At 38.7% G+C, this 17,291-nt stretch overlaps 1 protein-coding gene across 9 annotated transcripts in view; it reads left to right on the top strand.

Moving 5' to 3' along the window:
• The window catches only part of TNRC6A (trinucleotide repeat containing adaptor 6A), a 101,016-nt gene that overhangs the window by 35,706 nt on the left and 48,019 nt on the right, over positions 1-17,291 (top strand). For 7 of the 9 annotated variants that reach the window (XM_087869698.1, XM_045776473.2, XM_087869697.1 and 4 more), the window contains one exon: positions 16,637-17,083. The exons of the other annotated variants lie outside the window; for them this stretch is intronic. In XM_087869698.1, the coding sequence (XP_087725824.1) occupies positions 16,637-17,083 (447 nt within the window). The remainder of the gene's footprint in view (positions 1-16,636; positions 17,084-17,291) is intronic. 9 annotated transcript variants of the gene reach the window in all.

The following is a 17,291-nucleotide window of genomic DNA, read 5'->3' as shown; positions in this document are numbered from 1 at the left end:
AAAGAATAAGCGCTGTTAATTTTTGACAGCTAACACCTCCCTCCCTCTCTCTCTCTCTTTCTCTCACCCTCACCCACCTTCTCACCCCTCTCCCTCTTTCCCTCTCCCTCCCTTCCTCTGTCTCATGCCAGTGCTTTCTTAAGGTGATTTTATAAGCAAGTTACATTCCAGAGAATAACAAACCCCAGAGCTCTGAAAAGAGGTGAGAGGAGGCTGGGATGGAGGCAGGAATGGAGAATAGTGGATAAAGATTTTTTTTGTTTTCTGGTAATCCCATGGGGAACATAGTTTATTGCTGCTGTTCTCTTTCTGGACTAATTAAAAACTCTTAATGAAAATTGAAACAACATTTAAAACACATTTTTGTTCCTTGCCACATTTGGAAGCCATTATTCTTGCTCAGTTCTTTTTTTTTTTTTTTTTCTTACTCAGGTCTAGCCTCACAATTTTTTAAAAGATTTATTTATTTGAGAGAGAGAGAGAGAACGAGAACAAGCGGGAGGATGCGAGGGAGAGAGAATCCCAAGCAGACTCCGCACTCAGCGTGGAGCCAGACACAGGGCTCGATCCCATGACCTTGAGATCACGACCTGAGCTGAAATCAAGAGTTGGACACCCAACTGACTGCACCACCCAGGTGCTCCACGATTTTTTTTTTTTAAGTCAAACACGATTTTATTGCTTAGCTCCATTGCTCCTGGGGAGTGACCAAAATATTCAAGAGCTAATAAGTCAGTGGCATGTCAGATCATATTGGAGACATCATGATAACTAACTTGGAGCACCTGCTGTGTGCCAGGCACTGCTTTATATTTACTTCATTTAATCAAGGGGGAATATTCTAAATACTTAATCACTAACAATGAATGGCTACCAGTTATTCAGAACACATACTGGAGCAGGGTCCTAAAAGCTTCATATACTAAGAGTAATCTTTAGCTATTGAATTTTGGGAAATGTGTGGAACTTAGGGGAGGGGCGAGGGCAGCAGGCTGGGAACTCTGAGGCTTCGTGAAGTCGGATATTTAAAAACGAATGTGGGAGTAGGGCTTCCTCAGTGTGGTACTAGAACAATGTAAGTCTGCATTTAATCCCTTCAGGAGCCCTGTGGAAGTAGATAGTATCATCACATTCGGAAGTGAAATTGAGGCTAAAAAAAGACCGTTGCCTTTTGGTTGCAGCTGGTGAGTGTCTGAGCCAGGATTTGCTGACTAACTGTAGTGGGCTCTACTGCTGCTTTCTCTTTGAAAACAGCCCTGTATTTACATGGAAAACAAAGTCGGAAGGCTACACCAGTGCTTTAATAATGTTCAGTGAATGTACTGAAACAATGCATGTTTTAAAAATATTCCCAGAAAGATCTTTTAACAGGTTTTATGGTATTTCCCCAAAGCACAAAGATATAAAAAGTTGTATCACCAGCATCATTTTGTGACTCAGGGAGCATCTGACAAATGCAGTGTGTAAAGTGTTTGGCTTTTCAGGAATCTTTAGAGAAAGCTCTGAAACCGTTTACATCATCTGTGTTGATGAAAAAGAGTTTTGGGGACCAAGCAAGAAGCTGATTTTCTAAAAGCTGCCTCCCTGTGTCAGACCTCTACACAGTGAAAACCAGTCCCTTTTTGGAGCAAAACCTGATTTCTAACTAAGTTTGAAATGCCTTGCTCCACCTCTTTCGGGGAGATGTAAAGATACTTTGACAAAATACCCACATCGCCTCCATTTCATGCGTTCTTCAGAAGGAGGGTCGAAGTACCTTCTGAGGAGCGTGGGCAACAGTCATGTCCCTTCTTTTCAGTATGCTTATTGACCAAGAGAGCCGATAAAGGCATGGGACGCAGTTTAACTGTGGGAATATGATTGAGATGACTGAGTCGAGGGAAGAAAGTGTTTAATTTGTTCCCTTCTCTATTAGTAAGTAAGCACTCTTTCCATTTTCTTTTCATTGTCACTGCCAATACCAGCTGTGTTGTGCAATTTCATGAGGTCATTTTGGGAAACAAAGATAAATGAAAAATAATTGGTAATCCATTCTTCTGAAGTTAGAATCCATAAAGTGTCATAATTTGGTTTGTTTGTTTTGTTTTGTTTTTTCTGGTTAGCATTCGTGAAGTATTTATTGTGTGCCGATCCTGTTTCGTGTACTTTTGTGGTCATTGTTGTGCATGAACAAAACCAACTCCAAGTCCTTGTACCAACTGCGCTTTCATTCTCATCTTTGTTTTAGTTTAGTAGAGGTAAATATATTTACCTGTGTTCTCAGCTTATTACTTCATAAGGTCTTAAGTCTCTCAGTCACAGTCCTGTGATAATGAAGTTCAGGAACTTTGGTGGCTTGGCAAAGAATTCCTGTGCTACATAGATTTTCAGAGGGGAAACTGAGGCCTAAATAGACGTGACTTGAGGTGTGTTGCCTGACCTTGTTCACATAGTGGCTCACGTACAAAATGGTATTAATGGGGCTGTTAGGGAAACAGAAGGGGCTACTCCCAGCTGAGGCCGGCGGTCCCGGAGAGTCTGGTCATCATCCTCCCCTCAGCACACCTGTGACTGTTCCCGTCACACAGGCAGGGAAGTTCTGTTAGAATTGGGGCTTCCATACAGTGTATTTCTCCATACTGTAGAGCAGAAACATGACTTCTGTGTTACAGGCAGGAGTTAAGTAATATTGGGCAGACCAGGTTCTGATTCCAAATGTGCTATCATAGTATGTTCACTTTATGAGGAATTGTGAAGGCAAACATGTGCCAACCGCTTTGAAGGAGAAGCAAGTTTCTTGCTGGTGAAGAATTTACTAATGGCAAACGTCTTTCTTCCTATGGAAGATGTCTTTGAGCTTTGTAACTCTTTGTAGCTCTGCACTAAAAGGAGGGGGGGGAATGGCCTTCTGCTTCCGAGGGAAATAGAGGTTTAGGTATATCGAAGTCACCATTTTTCCTTTCCTTCTATTGAGAAAGGAAAATGATTTGTATAGATGTATATATAAATCTAAATTTATATACTCAATGAGGTAGTGAAGGATGCTAAGGACCCTTTTATGCTTGTAAGTTAAGGGCCATTTCTAGCAGATGGAGGTGTGTTTGCTTATAAATACCAACAAATTATTAAAATAAATAACAATGAAAGATTTTGTAACTTCAGATGTTTGTGATGAGGCTGGGGTTGGGCAAAGACAGGGAAATAGGAGAAAACCAGAAATCAGTGCAGTCAGGAAAGCAAACTATTGTTGGAAAATAGATTCAGGGACCAATGATCCCATAGTTGTTGGAGGCTTGTGGGAGTATCCTAAGGTTGTGTACCTAAGCCCTGAGGTTCTGCTGTGGCAACAGTTAGGTCTTCAGTTACAAAGAAAACAAATCAGGGGCGCCTGGGTGGCTCACTCAGTTAAGTGTCTGCCTTCAGTTCTGGTCGTAATCCTGGGGCCCTGGCATCAAGCCTCATGTCAAGCTCCCCGCTGAGCGGGGAGTCTGCTCTCTCTCCCCCTGCCCCTCCATCCCGCTCATGCTCTCTCTCTAGCTCACTCACTCTCAAATAAATAAAGTCTTTAAAAAAATAAAAATGAAAAACCTACAGAGGAACAAACACATCTTTTAAAAAACAACAGCAACAGCAAGAAATCAGGAGCCTTCTGGTTTAAATTTTGGAGAAGTCAGGAGAGATTAGCAAGAACAGCTAATCAGGGGCGCCTGGGTGGCACAGCAGTTGAGCGTCTGCCTTCGGCTCAGGGCGTGATCCCGGCGTTATGGGATCGAGCCCCACGTCAGGCTCCTCTGCTGTGAGCCTGCTTCTTCCTCTCCCACTCCCCCTGCTTGTGTTCCCTCTCTCGCTGGCTGTCTCTATCTCTGTCGAATAAATAAATAAAATCTTAAAAAAAAAAAAACAGCTAATCAGGTAAGAGAAAGCTCCAGACTAGGAAGTAACACAGTATATGTCCTAATTTGCACTTTTATGTTCTTCAGTTCTAATAAGTTTGGTAGCTGTGCTTCAAGAATGTGTACTGAGTGAGAGCGCTCTCACTGCTATAGCCTCAGTGAAAATGCACTTGATAAAACGGGCTGCAAAAATAGCATTTGGCCTGAAGCAAGAAGTATTGAATCTGCTGAAGATGATAATCATGGAATCCTAGCATAAACACAGCATAGTGTTAAAAGTCCAGGCATCTGAGCCAGATAGGATTGGATTTGACTATTGCCTTTATAGTTCTTATTTCTGTGACCTTGGGCAAGTTCCTTAACCTCTGCACCTCAGTTTGACTCTCTGGAAAGGAGATAATCGAGGCTACTTGCTGTTGTGGGAATGAAATAATACAGAACATAAATCACAGGACTGGAGACTAGTAAATGCTGAGTATAGACATCTTCTTATAGAAATTTTTGATTTGCAGCTTTCTAAGTGACTAAGCCATAATTAGTGACTTCTCTATTTTTGGAGAGTTTGATTTTGCTCTTAAAAGTAGGGGGAAACTTAATTTATACTAGGAGGAACATTGGTTTGGGAGTCTGATTTGGTTTTAAATTTCAGCTCTGCCTTTTACTAGATGATCATGGGAAGCCTTCTTCTAAGCCCTGATTGCCTCATCTGTAAAATGGAAATAATATTTCAAATTTATAGAATCATGAAGCTAGAGCGATATCAGATATAGTGCCTGGCATCCAGCTGATAACTTAGTGGATTTTAATTCCCACCCCATGGTTGTGCAGTATCCTAGCAACCTTTCAGCCTCTCGACTGGGCATACCAGCAGTGTCCCCAGTCACTTCAGAGTTCCTCCTCACCCAGATGATGATTTGGTTTTTCCTCTCATTAAAGTAGAGCCCAGCCCAGCATGGGTGAATCACAGCGCAGTGTCTCTGCCATAGTGCAAGAAATAGGGCTTGCAACATGAGAATGGGATATATCATCTTTATAAATTTGGCAGGCCCAAATTGGTATTTTATTGCTTTGATTTAGATTTGTTTATTGGTAAAATGGAATATCATATGTTTAATTACTTGTGCTTTTTTCATTTTATGACTTGCCCATTCTTGTTCTTAACCTGTTTACCTCCTGGGCCTTAGAACTTTTGTTACCAGTTTACACAAGCTCTTTGTATGATGCGCCTATTAGCATTCTGTCTCATATATTTGATGCAAATATTTCCAACATTATGGACTATATCATATGTTTGAAGTTGTTCTGAGAATGAGATACCAGGCAGAAATACCTGAATTTTGTCCAGTAGTAGACCCCATAAGGGGTATATATGCAGAGGATGCAAATACATATTTCAGAAGAAGGAAAGCAAAATTAAATAACCTTTATACTCTTAGCTTAAACTCTGGCCCTAACCTCTAGTGATTCTGTGGAATGTTTCCCTGTGTTAGCTGTAGGGGCCTTACCCTGAAGCAGTACCTCCTTTCCTTCTGTTAGGGAAAATTTGGGGTAGGCAGTGGGAGAGAAGAGAGAATGCATCCCTTCATTTGTTCTAAAGGACAAATATTTTTCTAGTTTGCCTTTTAATTTGGAATAAACACACATACACACCCTTGCAAAAATAAATTATATTGCATAATTTTATTTGGTCAAACTTAACAATTTTTACTTATTGATTACTTGACTGACTTATGCTGAGAAAACCTACCATTTATCCAGATTTAGAAAAAACTTTGCCTGTGGTTTTTTTTTTTTTTAATTTTTAAATTTTTAAATTTTATTTATTTGACAGAGAGAGAGAGAGCCAGTGAGAGAGGGAACACAAGCAGGGGGAGTGGGAGAGGAAGAAGCAGGCTCCCAGCAGAGGAGCCCGATGTGGGGCTCGATCCCAGAACGCCAGGATCACACCCTGAGCCAAAGGCAGACGCTTAACAGCTGAGCCACCCAGGCACCCCTGCCTGTGTTTTCTAAAAGCTTTTTAAAATGCCAGCATTTCATAGTATTTATTGTTTGATTTTTATGAACTTTATTTTATTGATTTCATTCTTTTTAAGAGAGCAAGCCCACAAGTGGGGAGGGACGGTGGGGGGTGTGTGTGTGGGAGAGAATCCTAAGCAGGCTCCACGCGCAGCTTGGAGCCCAGTGCGGGCTTGATCTCATGCCCCTGAGATTGTGACCTGAGTCTAAATCAAGAATTGGATACTTAACCAACTGAGCCACCCAGGTGCCTCTGAACTTTATTTTTTTTCTAGTAAAAAAAAAATCAACTAACTGTCCTGTATTTCCTAAATAATTTATTATCTTCAGTGATTTAGGACATTTCCTTTATTGCATAAGTTTTGTGATCCTTCTTAATTTTTTTTTTTTTTTTTAATTTCAGTGTGTTTGGGACTTTGGTTGTTGCTCCTGTTACTGACTTCTAGTTGAATTGTTAGGTGTTATCTTTTTTCTTTCTTGAATCACGAATGGAAGTCAGAGCTCTCTAGATGTAGCTGCTGTATCTGCCGGAACAGTTTTCCAAATTTACTTAGACATGAGAACCACGTGGGATACAGATTCTGACTTGATAAATCTGTGAGGCCAAAGAATCTTTTTTTTTTTTTTTTAAACAATCATCCCTTAGCAGTTACAATTAAATTTAAGGATCACCTCTAGAATTGTAAGTTACGAAAGAGGCTTCAGGGCAATCTGACTTTTTTTCTTTCAAAAGCATGTGCCTCTGCCTGAAAACTATCTTATATCATCCCACTGTTCTGAATCTCACATATTTGGACAAGATTTGATGGATAGATTAACTACAGATCTTGAAAATACCGTGCTGTGAATATTGTGTGGATATCCTCTAGCTGTTAGAGAAAGTCTGTACTTTAGAACAGATTGCTCAGGCATTTTGCTGAAGAGTAGAGGATTGTATCAAGGCAGATCAGCTAGGTTTCTCTTCGCGTTAGTAATTGGAGGTGGGAGATGCTTGAGTAGGAAGTTCGAGTTCCCCAAGGGATTGGAGGTAGGTGCTTCCCTAAGAACCAGGAAAAGGTATGCTTCCCATTTCTGGATATTTGTGAAGTTAATTAAAATTAAATGAATTCAGTGTAATATTTATTTTAAATTCAGTATTTAATTTTGAGTTGATTGTTTATGATATCTTGCTGCGTGGTATTTTTCCTTACTTCAGGAACTTTTTAACTGAAATACTAAGATTTGTTTGTACCTGTGTAAAGTATAAATACAGTGTGTTATATTTCATATTAGTTTTTAAGTCTTATTTTTCAAGTTGTTAAATAGCTATTTAGTTCAACCTACTTGCTAAGGATTAACAGAAATTAATGGATGGACAAGCATTTAGGTATTTTCCAGGTTGACTAGTGGCACTTAAAACTGCAGCCATTTGTCCACAATGAAAATTCTAGCATTGCCTCTGTGTGTATGTATCATCTTAAAAGCCAGACTTGCCCCCTCTGTGCCCTTCAGTGCTCTTTAGCATTCCAGAACAAACTGAAGTTAGTATAGGACAGGGAATGTATATCATACAGGGGAATTACATTGTAAATCATCCAGGATGCTTATTAATGAATAAGAAGAGGATTTTCATAGTAGTATAATGTTTGGCCAAGTTTTAAATAAAGTTGATTTATAGGCTCAATTTTAATTGAACAGTATGCTCTTCACATTGTTTAACCAGCTGGCTTCTTTTTTCCCCTCCTGTCCCTCTTAAAATATAAGGCGATGGAATTTGAGTTATTGGGCCCCAAATACAGGGGAAGTTGGCCAGCAGTACCTCCATAGCAGTAAAATGAGCCTGTACCTTTCCTCCATTTTCTGTGGAAAGCTGTGGAGTTGGAAAGCAACAGAAGTTGGAAGCCCTCTTTGGAATTTCTTGGTATAGAGAATTTTCTAATCTGCTTGAAGTTTTCATTAGGTTTGTGCTTTTTGAAATTCTGTGTCCTGGTGTGATATTGCTGCTATTACTGATCAGGAAAGCTGGAAGACTTGATGTCACCCGTACTTGTTTGCTCTAATTCTGATCATGAGGCAGATTCTGTAAAGTAAAGAATATTGAAAACTACCTTAGAATGGTTGATTAGAGAGTTCAAGCTTAACGAAATTATAATTACTTATTGGAAACATTAACTGTAGGGAAGAAAGACAAATCTTATATGTGGTGTTGCCTGATACACAGTTACAATTTAAATATACGAGTTTGTAGCACGTTAGCTTTTCTTCCCGAAGTTATTTTGTGGCTTTTAAAAGCATAAAATCATTCTCTGTGATAAAGATTTTAAAGAATGTTTATAGATAACATTTATTTTTTAAAATACCATTTGAGCAACGGTGAGGATTTTCTTAAGTATCAAGCATTTAGGGTAACCTAATTATTGACAGCTAGAAATGTTGCCTTTTATTTTCTGGAAACTGGATAAAATTGCTTTAGTACATTTTTATCTTGTTGATTGCACCTACTCATATTTGTTTGAGAAGCTGGGAAATTTTTTCTTAAAAATAAAAAATACTTAGAAAAATCCTGTACTTTTGCTTTTATGTGAGAATAACATTTTCCAGCTGAGGAGCTTTCATGGGTACTCACTATTTGCCTTCAAAGAGCTTAACATGATGGTTTTGTTTTTCCTATATAACGATACATATTGAGATTAGAAATAGTTACTTTAGGTGAATTTAAAGTTGGCCTAAAGCAGTCTTAAAAAGCACTCTGTGTTCCATAGATGCATATTAAGTGTATTTTAAACTGGTAATTTCAACTGTTTCAGTTCTTTTAAGAATTCAGACACAAATCTGTGTATGGTTTTTATTTTTTGGAGGGCAGTTTAATGTTTCATTCTGTTAAAATGAAATCATGTCTTAAAATGGCATTTTTGTATACTACGCTGTTACTTAAGCCAGTATTTCTAGAAGATTTACAATGTAGCCAATATGAAAACTCTTACACAAAGCTCAGTTATAGACTTTGGTGGAAGGATACAAAAAAAGGAAGGGTTTGAGGTATTAAGTGATGATAATTCAGGATGTTGATGGCTGCTTTTTGTATTTAAACTGTTGTTTCTATTAAACTTGTAGATAGCCAATAGGAAGTTCACTCGTTTACTATTTTCTGAAATGCATTTATTTAAATGGTATTTTTAAATGTTATTTTAAAGATTAAGGAGAAGTAAATATTACTATAGTTTTAATTATTAATAACAGTAAATAAGTTAAAAAATTTTACAAAAGTGAGAACTTGGTATATTTAGGATTTGGGATATTAATTGTCTCTTATCTAATCTTGGTTTTTTTACCTGAATGTAAGACGGTTGCTGTGGGGTCCTCCCCCCAATTAACAGACTATTTTTTCGAACAGCTTCAGGTTTACAGAATGATAGAACGTTTATACGTAAGAAATACCAAATACATGAAAGTAGCAAAGGTTAGTAATTTAATTGTAGTATTGGTTCAATTTCTCCATTCTAAAAAAAATTTTTTTTAATTGTTTATTTCTGGGCCTATTGAAATTTTGCCCATCTACTTTAAACTGCGAAAGACCAGTTGGGTCACAGTATGGCAAAAAATGTAACATAAAAAAATTGTAGTGCCTATGTGTATTTTGTACTGACTGAATGAAATTCCTTCAAAATGCTTTTTTGGTGTTACGGACGATACCATGTTATGGCTGATGAGGATATCTTCCCAGATTAAAGCAATCATATTGACTGAACTTGTTCTCTGGATGCTGGTTCTGGATTTTTTTAGTTAATTAATTAATTTTGAGCAGAGATGTGTAACCACTGAGTTATTTGGCAACATACTAACCGGCTACCATCATCTTCCTTACTCTTTCTACTTCTTTTGATCATTCTCTCTCCTTTACCCGTTCTTAATTATTCCACGTCTTAAGTGTTGATGTTGCACAATGTTTCACCCTCAGTGTCATTCTGTATTGTTCTTTGGGTTCAGTCATCTCATATGCTGATAGTTCTTCAGTTGTTCATTCAGCTAGCAGTTCTTGGCCGTTTGCTCTATTTGGTGCTGGGAATGCCAGTGATAAAGGGAAGGAAAAAGGAAGAACCAGCACTTATATTAAGCATGTGCAGTGAAAGGGATGCATTAAGAAGAGTTTTAAGGGAATAGAGGAGGGGAAATTGCTTGTCATAAAACGCTGTTAAGATTAGCAGAACCTAGGATGGGGGTGGGTGGCGATTAGTTATTTCCTAGAAAAGGTGGACAGGAAGATTTGCAAGAAAGGCATCAAGGCATTTTAGGCACAAAGAACATCATGAAAAAGAATGGTACCTTTTGGAGTGTTGCAGACCAATGCGTGTGGGCATAACAGGATATGAATCTGGCCATGCCAAGGACTTTAGATGATTTCTGAAGTCACTTTAGTGATATAGATAACTTGGGCAGACAGATGATAGATTTGGGGGAGAGGGTGAAAATTGGGGGGGGTGCGTGTCAAGATGTAAGCGGAGACCAATCAGGAAGTTTTTGCAAGAGTAAATTAATGGAGGGCGGAAATCACAGCAGGGACATTGTAGATGATAAGGATGCATTTGAATTCTATCAAGGAGATAATCTATTGGGGATAGGGAGAATTTGAAGAAGAAATCCCTGCTTGAGTAAATAGGTCATTTTCTAAAATAAATGACCCCTTCTTTCCTACATCTCTGGCAGTCCTGACTTAATCTTGCCTTTACTTCTCTTCTTCTGTCTGCTACGGGAACCTGTCCTTTAGAGGTTGCCATTTCCCCTCGTTCTACTCTCATGACTTTTTTTCCCACCTGTATGATGAATCCTAAATTTATATTTTTTAGTTCATACTTTGAACTTTAGAACCATATATTCAGTTGCATTCTACACATGGATATCCTATGTCAGTGGTTTTCAGAGTTTATCTGAGGACTCCTGAGAGGCTGCCTGAAACTGTCATGAGATCCACAAGGTCAAACTATTTTCATAAAGATAGGAAGACTATTTGTCTTATTCACTTTTTTTCTCATGAGTACATAGTGTTTTCTAGAGGTGCCGTAATGTGGATGTTACAACAAATTGGACGCAGAAGCAGATGTGAGGATGTACCTGCTTTCTGTTAAGCCACATATTAAATTCGGAAGAATGTCAAACAGTGTATGCTTTCACTGGCTTTTTGTTTGGGAAAATAGTTATTTCAGAAAATATATATTCATGTAAGAGTTTATTTTTTTAAATGAATTAATATTTTTAAAAAAATCTCCCTGTTTAAATAATATGGTGAATATAATTGTAACCCACATAAACAGAAGATTTTTGGTGTTCTTAGTAACTTTTTTAAAAATGCAAAGGCGTCTGGAAACCAAAATGTTTGAGAATTGCTGTCCTGAAGTAACAACAAACCTAACACATCAAACACTAAAGTCATTCTCTCTCACGTATTTCCTACACTTAGTTTTTGTCTTCTGTTTCATGCCTTGGTAAATGGTACCACTGTCTACCCACATTCCAGGCCAGAAACCTGGGGGTCATCCTTACTCCTCTTTTTTTAACCTAGATGGCAGTAGTGGTCACTAACATTTATTGAGTGTTAGCCAGGTGCCAGGTACTATTCTCAGTTCTTTGCATCCATTATCTTGTTAAAACTTCACAACAACCCTACATGGTTAGAGGTATTAATACTTATCTCTGTTTTACAGATGAGGGAACAGAGGTACAGGGTGGTTAGGTACCTGGCCCACAGTTATACATGTAGTAAGTTGCAGAGCCAAGATTTGAATCTAGTCTGTCTTTTGTACCTGCACTTCTTTCTTCTGGAACAGTTTAGATAGATGGATGTGATATGTTTCTTGAGGATTTTATATGCACATTCCCAATAAAGTCATCTGGGCCTCGTGGGTTTTAGAGAGGTAAATCTTGGAGGACTTTTTCAGTGTCTTCTGTCATTATAGGATCTTGTGCTCTATGAGCTGATTTTGGTAAATTATATTGTATAGAGCAGACGCTGGGAAACTATAGCCTGCAGATTTGGCCCATTGCCTATTTTTGTATATCAGGTCTTGCTGGAACACAGCCACATCCATTCATTTATGTGTTGTCTGGGGCTGGTTTTTGTGCTACAACAGCAGAGCTGAGTAGTTGCAAGAGAGACTGGATGGCCTGCAAACCCTAAAATGTTTATTGTCTGGCCCTTTATAGGAAAAATTTGCCAGACTATGTTATGGAACATTGTTCCATTTAGCTGGGTTTTCTGTTTTATTGGTATAGATTATACATAGTATTTTCTTGTATTTCCAGAATCTCTACATTTGGAGTTATGTCTTTTTTTTTTTTTAATCCCTGGAACTATTTATATTTCTTCTTTTTTCTCCCCATTGTTTAGGATTACTAGAATTTTGTCAGACTTATTGGAAATGGTGTTGGTGTTCCATCTTCTGCTGTACTCTTCAACAGTTTAAATAGCATTAGACTTAGAGTTACATGTTTCTTAAAAGTATGCTAGTAAAAAAAAAAAGTGTTGCAGTATTGATCAAACTGTCTGATCCTGATGGGGATTTCATCAGTTTCCTCCATTTCGTCTGTGCTAATCAGTCTTTATTTTCTTGCCTTTTGTGGGGTCTGTTTTAAATCCTTCCTCCATCTTTTCAAATTATAGAGTTGAGCCTAAAGAAATATCTTAATTTTATTTATTTATCTGACAGCACAAGCAGGGGGAGCAGGAGGCAGAGGGAGAGGGAGAAACAGCCCCCCCCCCCCCCCGAGCAGGGAGCTTGATGCGGGGCTTGATCCCAGGACCCCGGGATCATGACCCAAGCTGAAGGCAGACGCCCAACCAACTGAGCCACCCAGGTGCCCCAAGAAATATCTTAATTTTAGAAAATCATCTCATTTTTTTCCATTTTCATTTTTTAAAAATTAGGTTAACTACTTAATTTTTTTCATAAAGTCATGCATTGGGGTTATTAGTTCACTTGTAAAGTCATTGATTGCTACTTTTATCTTCACTAATTCCTTCTTCTCCTTCTGTTAGTTCATTTTTTGACTTGAGTAAGATGCTTTATATTCATTCTTGTTTGTCGAAAATAACTAAGACTAGAAATTTTTCCTTGAGCACTGGTTTAGCCAGATCTTAAAATTTATTATGTGTATTGTTTTCACTAGTATTTTCTTTTCTTTTTTTTTTTTTTTTTAAGATTTTATTTATTTATTTAACAGAGACAGCCAGCGAGAGAGGGAACACAAGCAGGGGGAGTGGGAGAGGAAGAAGCAGGCTCCCAGCAGAGGAGCCTGATGTGGGGCTCGATCCCAGAACGCTGGGATTATGCCCTGAGCCGAAGGCAGACGCTTAACGACTGCGCCACCCAGGCGCCCCTTCACTAATATTTTCTTGATAACCCTGCAGTTCTGGTATTTCTTCTTCAGCTCAATATTTAAGGCAGTTTTATTTGCTAGTTTTGTTGTTTCTAATATGATTGCATTGTAATCCAGAAATACCATCTGTATTATTTGTACTTTTTGCAATTTAGTGATGTTTTCTTTAGTGCTATATGGTGTGTGTGTGTGTGTGTGTGTATTTTCTATGACTGTCCCATAGGTATTTGTCAAAAAGGTGTTATCTGTTTTCAAGGTAGATGGTTTTGCTTTTTTTTTTTTTTTTTACCCTCAGTTTTTCTGTCTTCATTTGGTTTACATGTTTTGATACTAAAGTGTGGTATGTAGGGTTCTTAGCTGTTTATATCTTTTTAGTTGGTTTCTTTTATCAGTATGAGATATCTCATTCTTTATGATGCTTTTCTGATTGAATTTTTTTAACCTGACATTAATATTGCTTTTATTTAAATTTTGTTAACATTTTTCGTCCTACAGTTGTCTTTGTACTTTCCCCCCTTCAACTTCCTGTATTGTTTTATCTCAGGACTGATTTTTGCAAAGTATTCCTTAAGTTTTTATTTTCTTAACAAACTGAAGATACTTGATTAACAAGTGAATTTAACTCATTCATATTTATTTTGATTACAGATCTTTGGGGGCTTATGCTTGGCATCTTTTTTGTATTTCATATTAACTGCAGTTCTGAAATAATTATTTTATTGCCTTTTCTGTATCTGTTGAATGGATCAGATTTTCTTGTTTTCTCATTTTTTCCCTCTTTCCGATGGTTTGGATATTTACTGACATAATGAACCTAAATTTTAACTGCACATACACAGTAGCCAAAATTATTCAGTAATTATATCTGTTACCCAGCAACCACATCTTTACCTCCCTATGTACACACACTGTTAACTTCTTCTTTATTCATCTAGTACGTTTCATGTTTACATCTGAAATTTCTCTTCAGATTACCTAGTTCAGTTTTATAATCAATAGTTACATTTTCTTAATGTTTTTACTGGTTTTGGTGAAATTTTCCGGCCCCAGAAATGAGGCCCTGTGTCAGCCTTATTTTCCCTGTGACACTTCATCTATAAGTATAGCAGCTCTCTGAATTTGAGGTAGGGATGGGGCTGCTATGTGACGTGTAAATCCTGCTTCTGAATTCCTGGTCGCTTTTAATGGAGTTTTGAGGTTCTTGTACATTCTTCATGTAGACCATTCACAGTGTTTGCCTGTGGGTTATCTTCTAGTTCCTTGAATGTATTAAAGAACATGTTCCTGTTGCTATCTCATATAAGCAATATCTTGTTTGGGTTTTAAATTGTTAAAATCTTTTCTTTTCCTGTTGGTAATGAAGTGACAGGCAAGTCTGGATTTTAGCAGTGGATAGTATTATAAACGTTATAAGGTTACGTTCAGTTGCCAAATACCACACTGTAGCCGGTACAGAACCGTAAAGGCTGCATTAGAGTTTTGTGTTCTCTATGATTTCATAGTTACATATACTTTATCTTTTTTTTGTTTGTTTGTTTCAGAAGTACTTTAGAATATTCTAGTGCCTTATTTTCCTTGTGAGAAAGGAGTATACATTATTGGTACTTCTGGAAACATTAAATTATCTGGGAGACAAAAGTTTCACACATAAAGTAATTAGACCTAGAATGTACTTGTCTCAAATTCTTAATGTGAGGCTTTTCAGTTGCCTTCAAGAGGAATGGAAAAGATTCCAAGCCATAGATGGAATATATGTGATTTTTCAGTGCAGGTCCTCCTGAACGATAATTTGCTTGTATTACTTTAGAAAAATCAGTCACATTTGAAAAAGGCCAGATCACATAGTAAAAATATATTAGTATTAGTGATGTAGGCTAAGTCCACCAGTGGCTCAGAGAAAGAAGGTGGTAGTGAGGCCAGACTGCTAAATGAAGGAGACTCTAGAGCTGGGGGGGGGGGGGGCAAGGGTGGTGACGCGAGGTTCGGGTGGCTACTGGATACAGTACTGGTGACCTCTTTATTTCAGCATCATGCACATTGTAGGCATTTGACAAACATTGCCTTAATTTGGCCCACGGAATAGCTTCTATCTACTTAGTTTTTACATTGTGCTGGGTACTAGACCAGGACTGCCTGTACTGTATAGACAAGGAGAAAGACGCAGAGATAACCCAGTTCTGGTGGCGGGCTAATCTAATTTCAGGCCTGGAGTTCTCAACCCTTGAACAGCGTTTTCTCCTAGTGTCCTCCCTGGTCACATGGAGACATTTCACTTTATTTATCTGACAGTGGCATCTGTAAAGACGCATCAGACTCTCACAGAGACGTTCAACTGTTACAAAAGTGTAAGGCGGTGTCGTGCTAATCATTAAAAAATAGCCACTATTCATATAGCTTTGTATTTGGCGCTCTGTAAGCGGTACCATATTTAAGTTTAGGATAGCCCTGCAAGGTATAGGTTTTATCTCCATCTTACAGAGGAGACCATAGGCTCAGTCAGGTAGACACACCTTGCCCAGAGACACAAAGCTTAGAAAAGGCAGCCCTGGGATTAAAACCTGGGTCTGTCTAGCACTAAAAGTTCATATACCGTGCTGCCTCTCTGTAGTTTTAGAGATTGGGTATATCTTCACCAGTTTAAGGCATTTCCATCAGTTTGTTTACTTATTTAATCTCTTCTAAGAGTCTAGAAATCCACTGTTCATAGTTTCTAGTTGTTCATACGCTAGACAAATGGCTATTTCTCAGATTTGCTTAAGACAGGAGATCTAAGTTGTTTCTCCAATTTTGATTCGTTTCATAGATTTCATTCTATAGTATTTGTATTGACTTCCCCATTCTGAGTTTGTCCTATTTGACCCAGACTTTACATTTCAACAACAAAAAATGCTGTTAACTTTGCCTTTTTGTAAAGAAACGGTCAGATTGTTTTCTACCCTTTCTGTCCTTGTGTTGTCTTTCAAAGATGAAGATTAGGCACCAAACACATTACAAATGAGGCAGATTAAGAATAGTTTCCAGGGAATTGAGGATCCTTTTAGGATGACCAAAACTTGATTCAGCACTTTTGCTCTTTTAGCTGTTGTGAGTTCCATAGTTGTATAATCAGTGCTTGTTCTCTGGTCAGAATAATATGGGCCAGAGCTGGTGAGCAGGAGCCATCATCCAGACCAGGGGATGCCAGTGGCATCCGTGCCCTTGTCGGAGGGGTAGTTGCAGAAGTAAAATTGGACTCTCTCCTAAGAAAACCTGAGCCTGTGAATGAGGATATCCTCGCACACTTGAACTTCTGTTCCTTTAGGGTTGTTTTTCTTAGTGCCTTTTTACTTAGATGGCTTACTGTGGAGGTACACTTTACTGGCTAATCTTTTCCACCCCTTTTCTTTTGTTGGGATTAGTGCCAGAACAGATAAAGCCCAGTGTAAGCCAGCCTCAGCCTGCCAACTCTAATAACGGCACTTCCACAGCAACCAGCACTAATAATAATGCCAAGCGAGCCACAGCCAACAATCCGCAGCAGCAGCAGCAGCAGCAGCAGCAGCAGCAGCAGCAGCAGCAGCAGCCACAGCCGCCACAGCAGCCACAGCCGCCACAGCCGCCACAGCAGCCGCCACAGCAGCCGCCGCAGCCAGCACAGGCCTTGCCTCGGTATCCGCGAGAAGTACCACCACGATTTCGCCACCAGGAACACAAACAGCTTCTAAAGAGGGGTCAGCATTTTCCTGTCATAGCAGCAAACCTGGGATCTGCTGTTAAAGTGTTAAGCAGCCAGTCAGAAAGCAGTGCTTTAACAAATCAACAGCCACAAAATAACGGAGAGGTGCAGAACAGCAAAAACCAGTCAGGTGAGAGAAGGCATTTCTTACGAGACTCCAACCGTCCTCATTAGCGCAGCAAGTTGATACATTCATGGCTTTTTGGGGATGTATTTGTGTCCGTCAGTACCTGCGTTGCAAAATAAGAGTTCCGTGCAGGGAATTATGAATGGGGGAATCCTGAAATGTTTCCTGTAAGCTGACTGCCCATCCTACTCTTTAAATGATTATTTTAGTC

The sequence above is a fragment of the Ursus americanus genome, chromosome 2 (assembly GCF_024610735.1).
Source record: "Ursus americanus isolate L20-20 chromosome 2, mUrsAme1.1.p, whole genome shotgun sequence".
Taxonomy (NCBI): domain Eukaryota; kingdom Metazoa; phylum Chordata; class Mammalia; order Carnivora; family Ursidae; genus Ursus; species Ursus americanus.
Note: the sequence above shows the minus strand (reverse complement) of the source record. Positions and strands in the feature narration are given on the sequence as shown.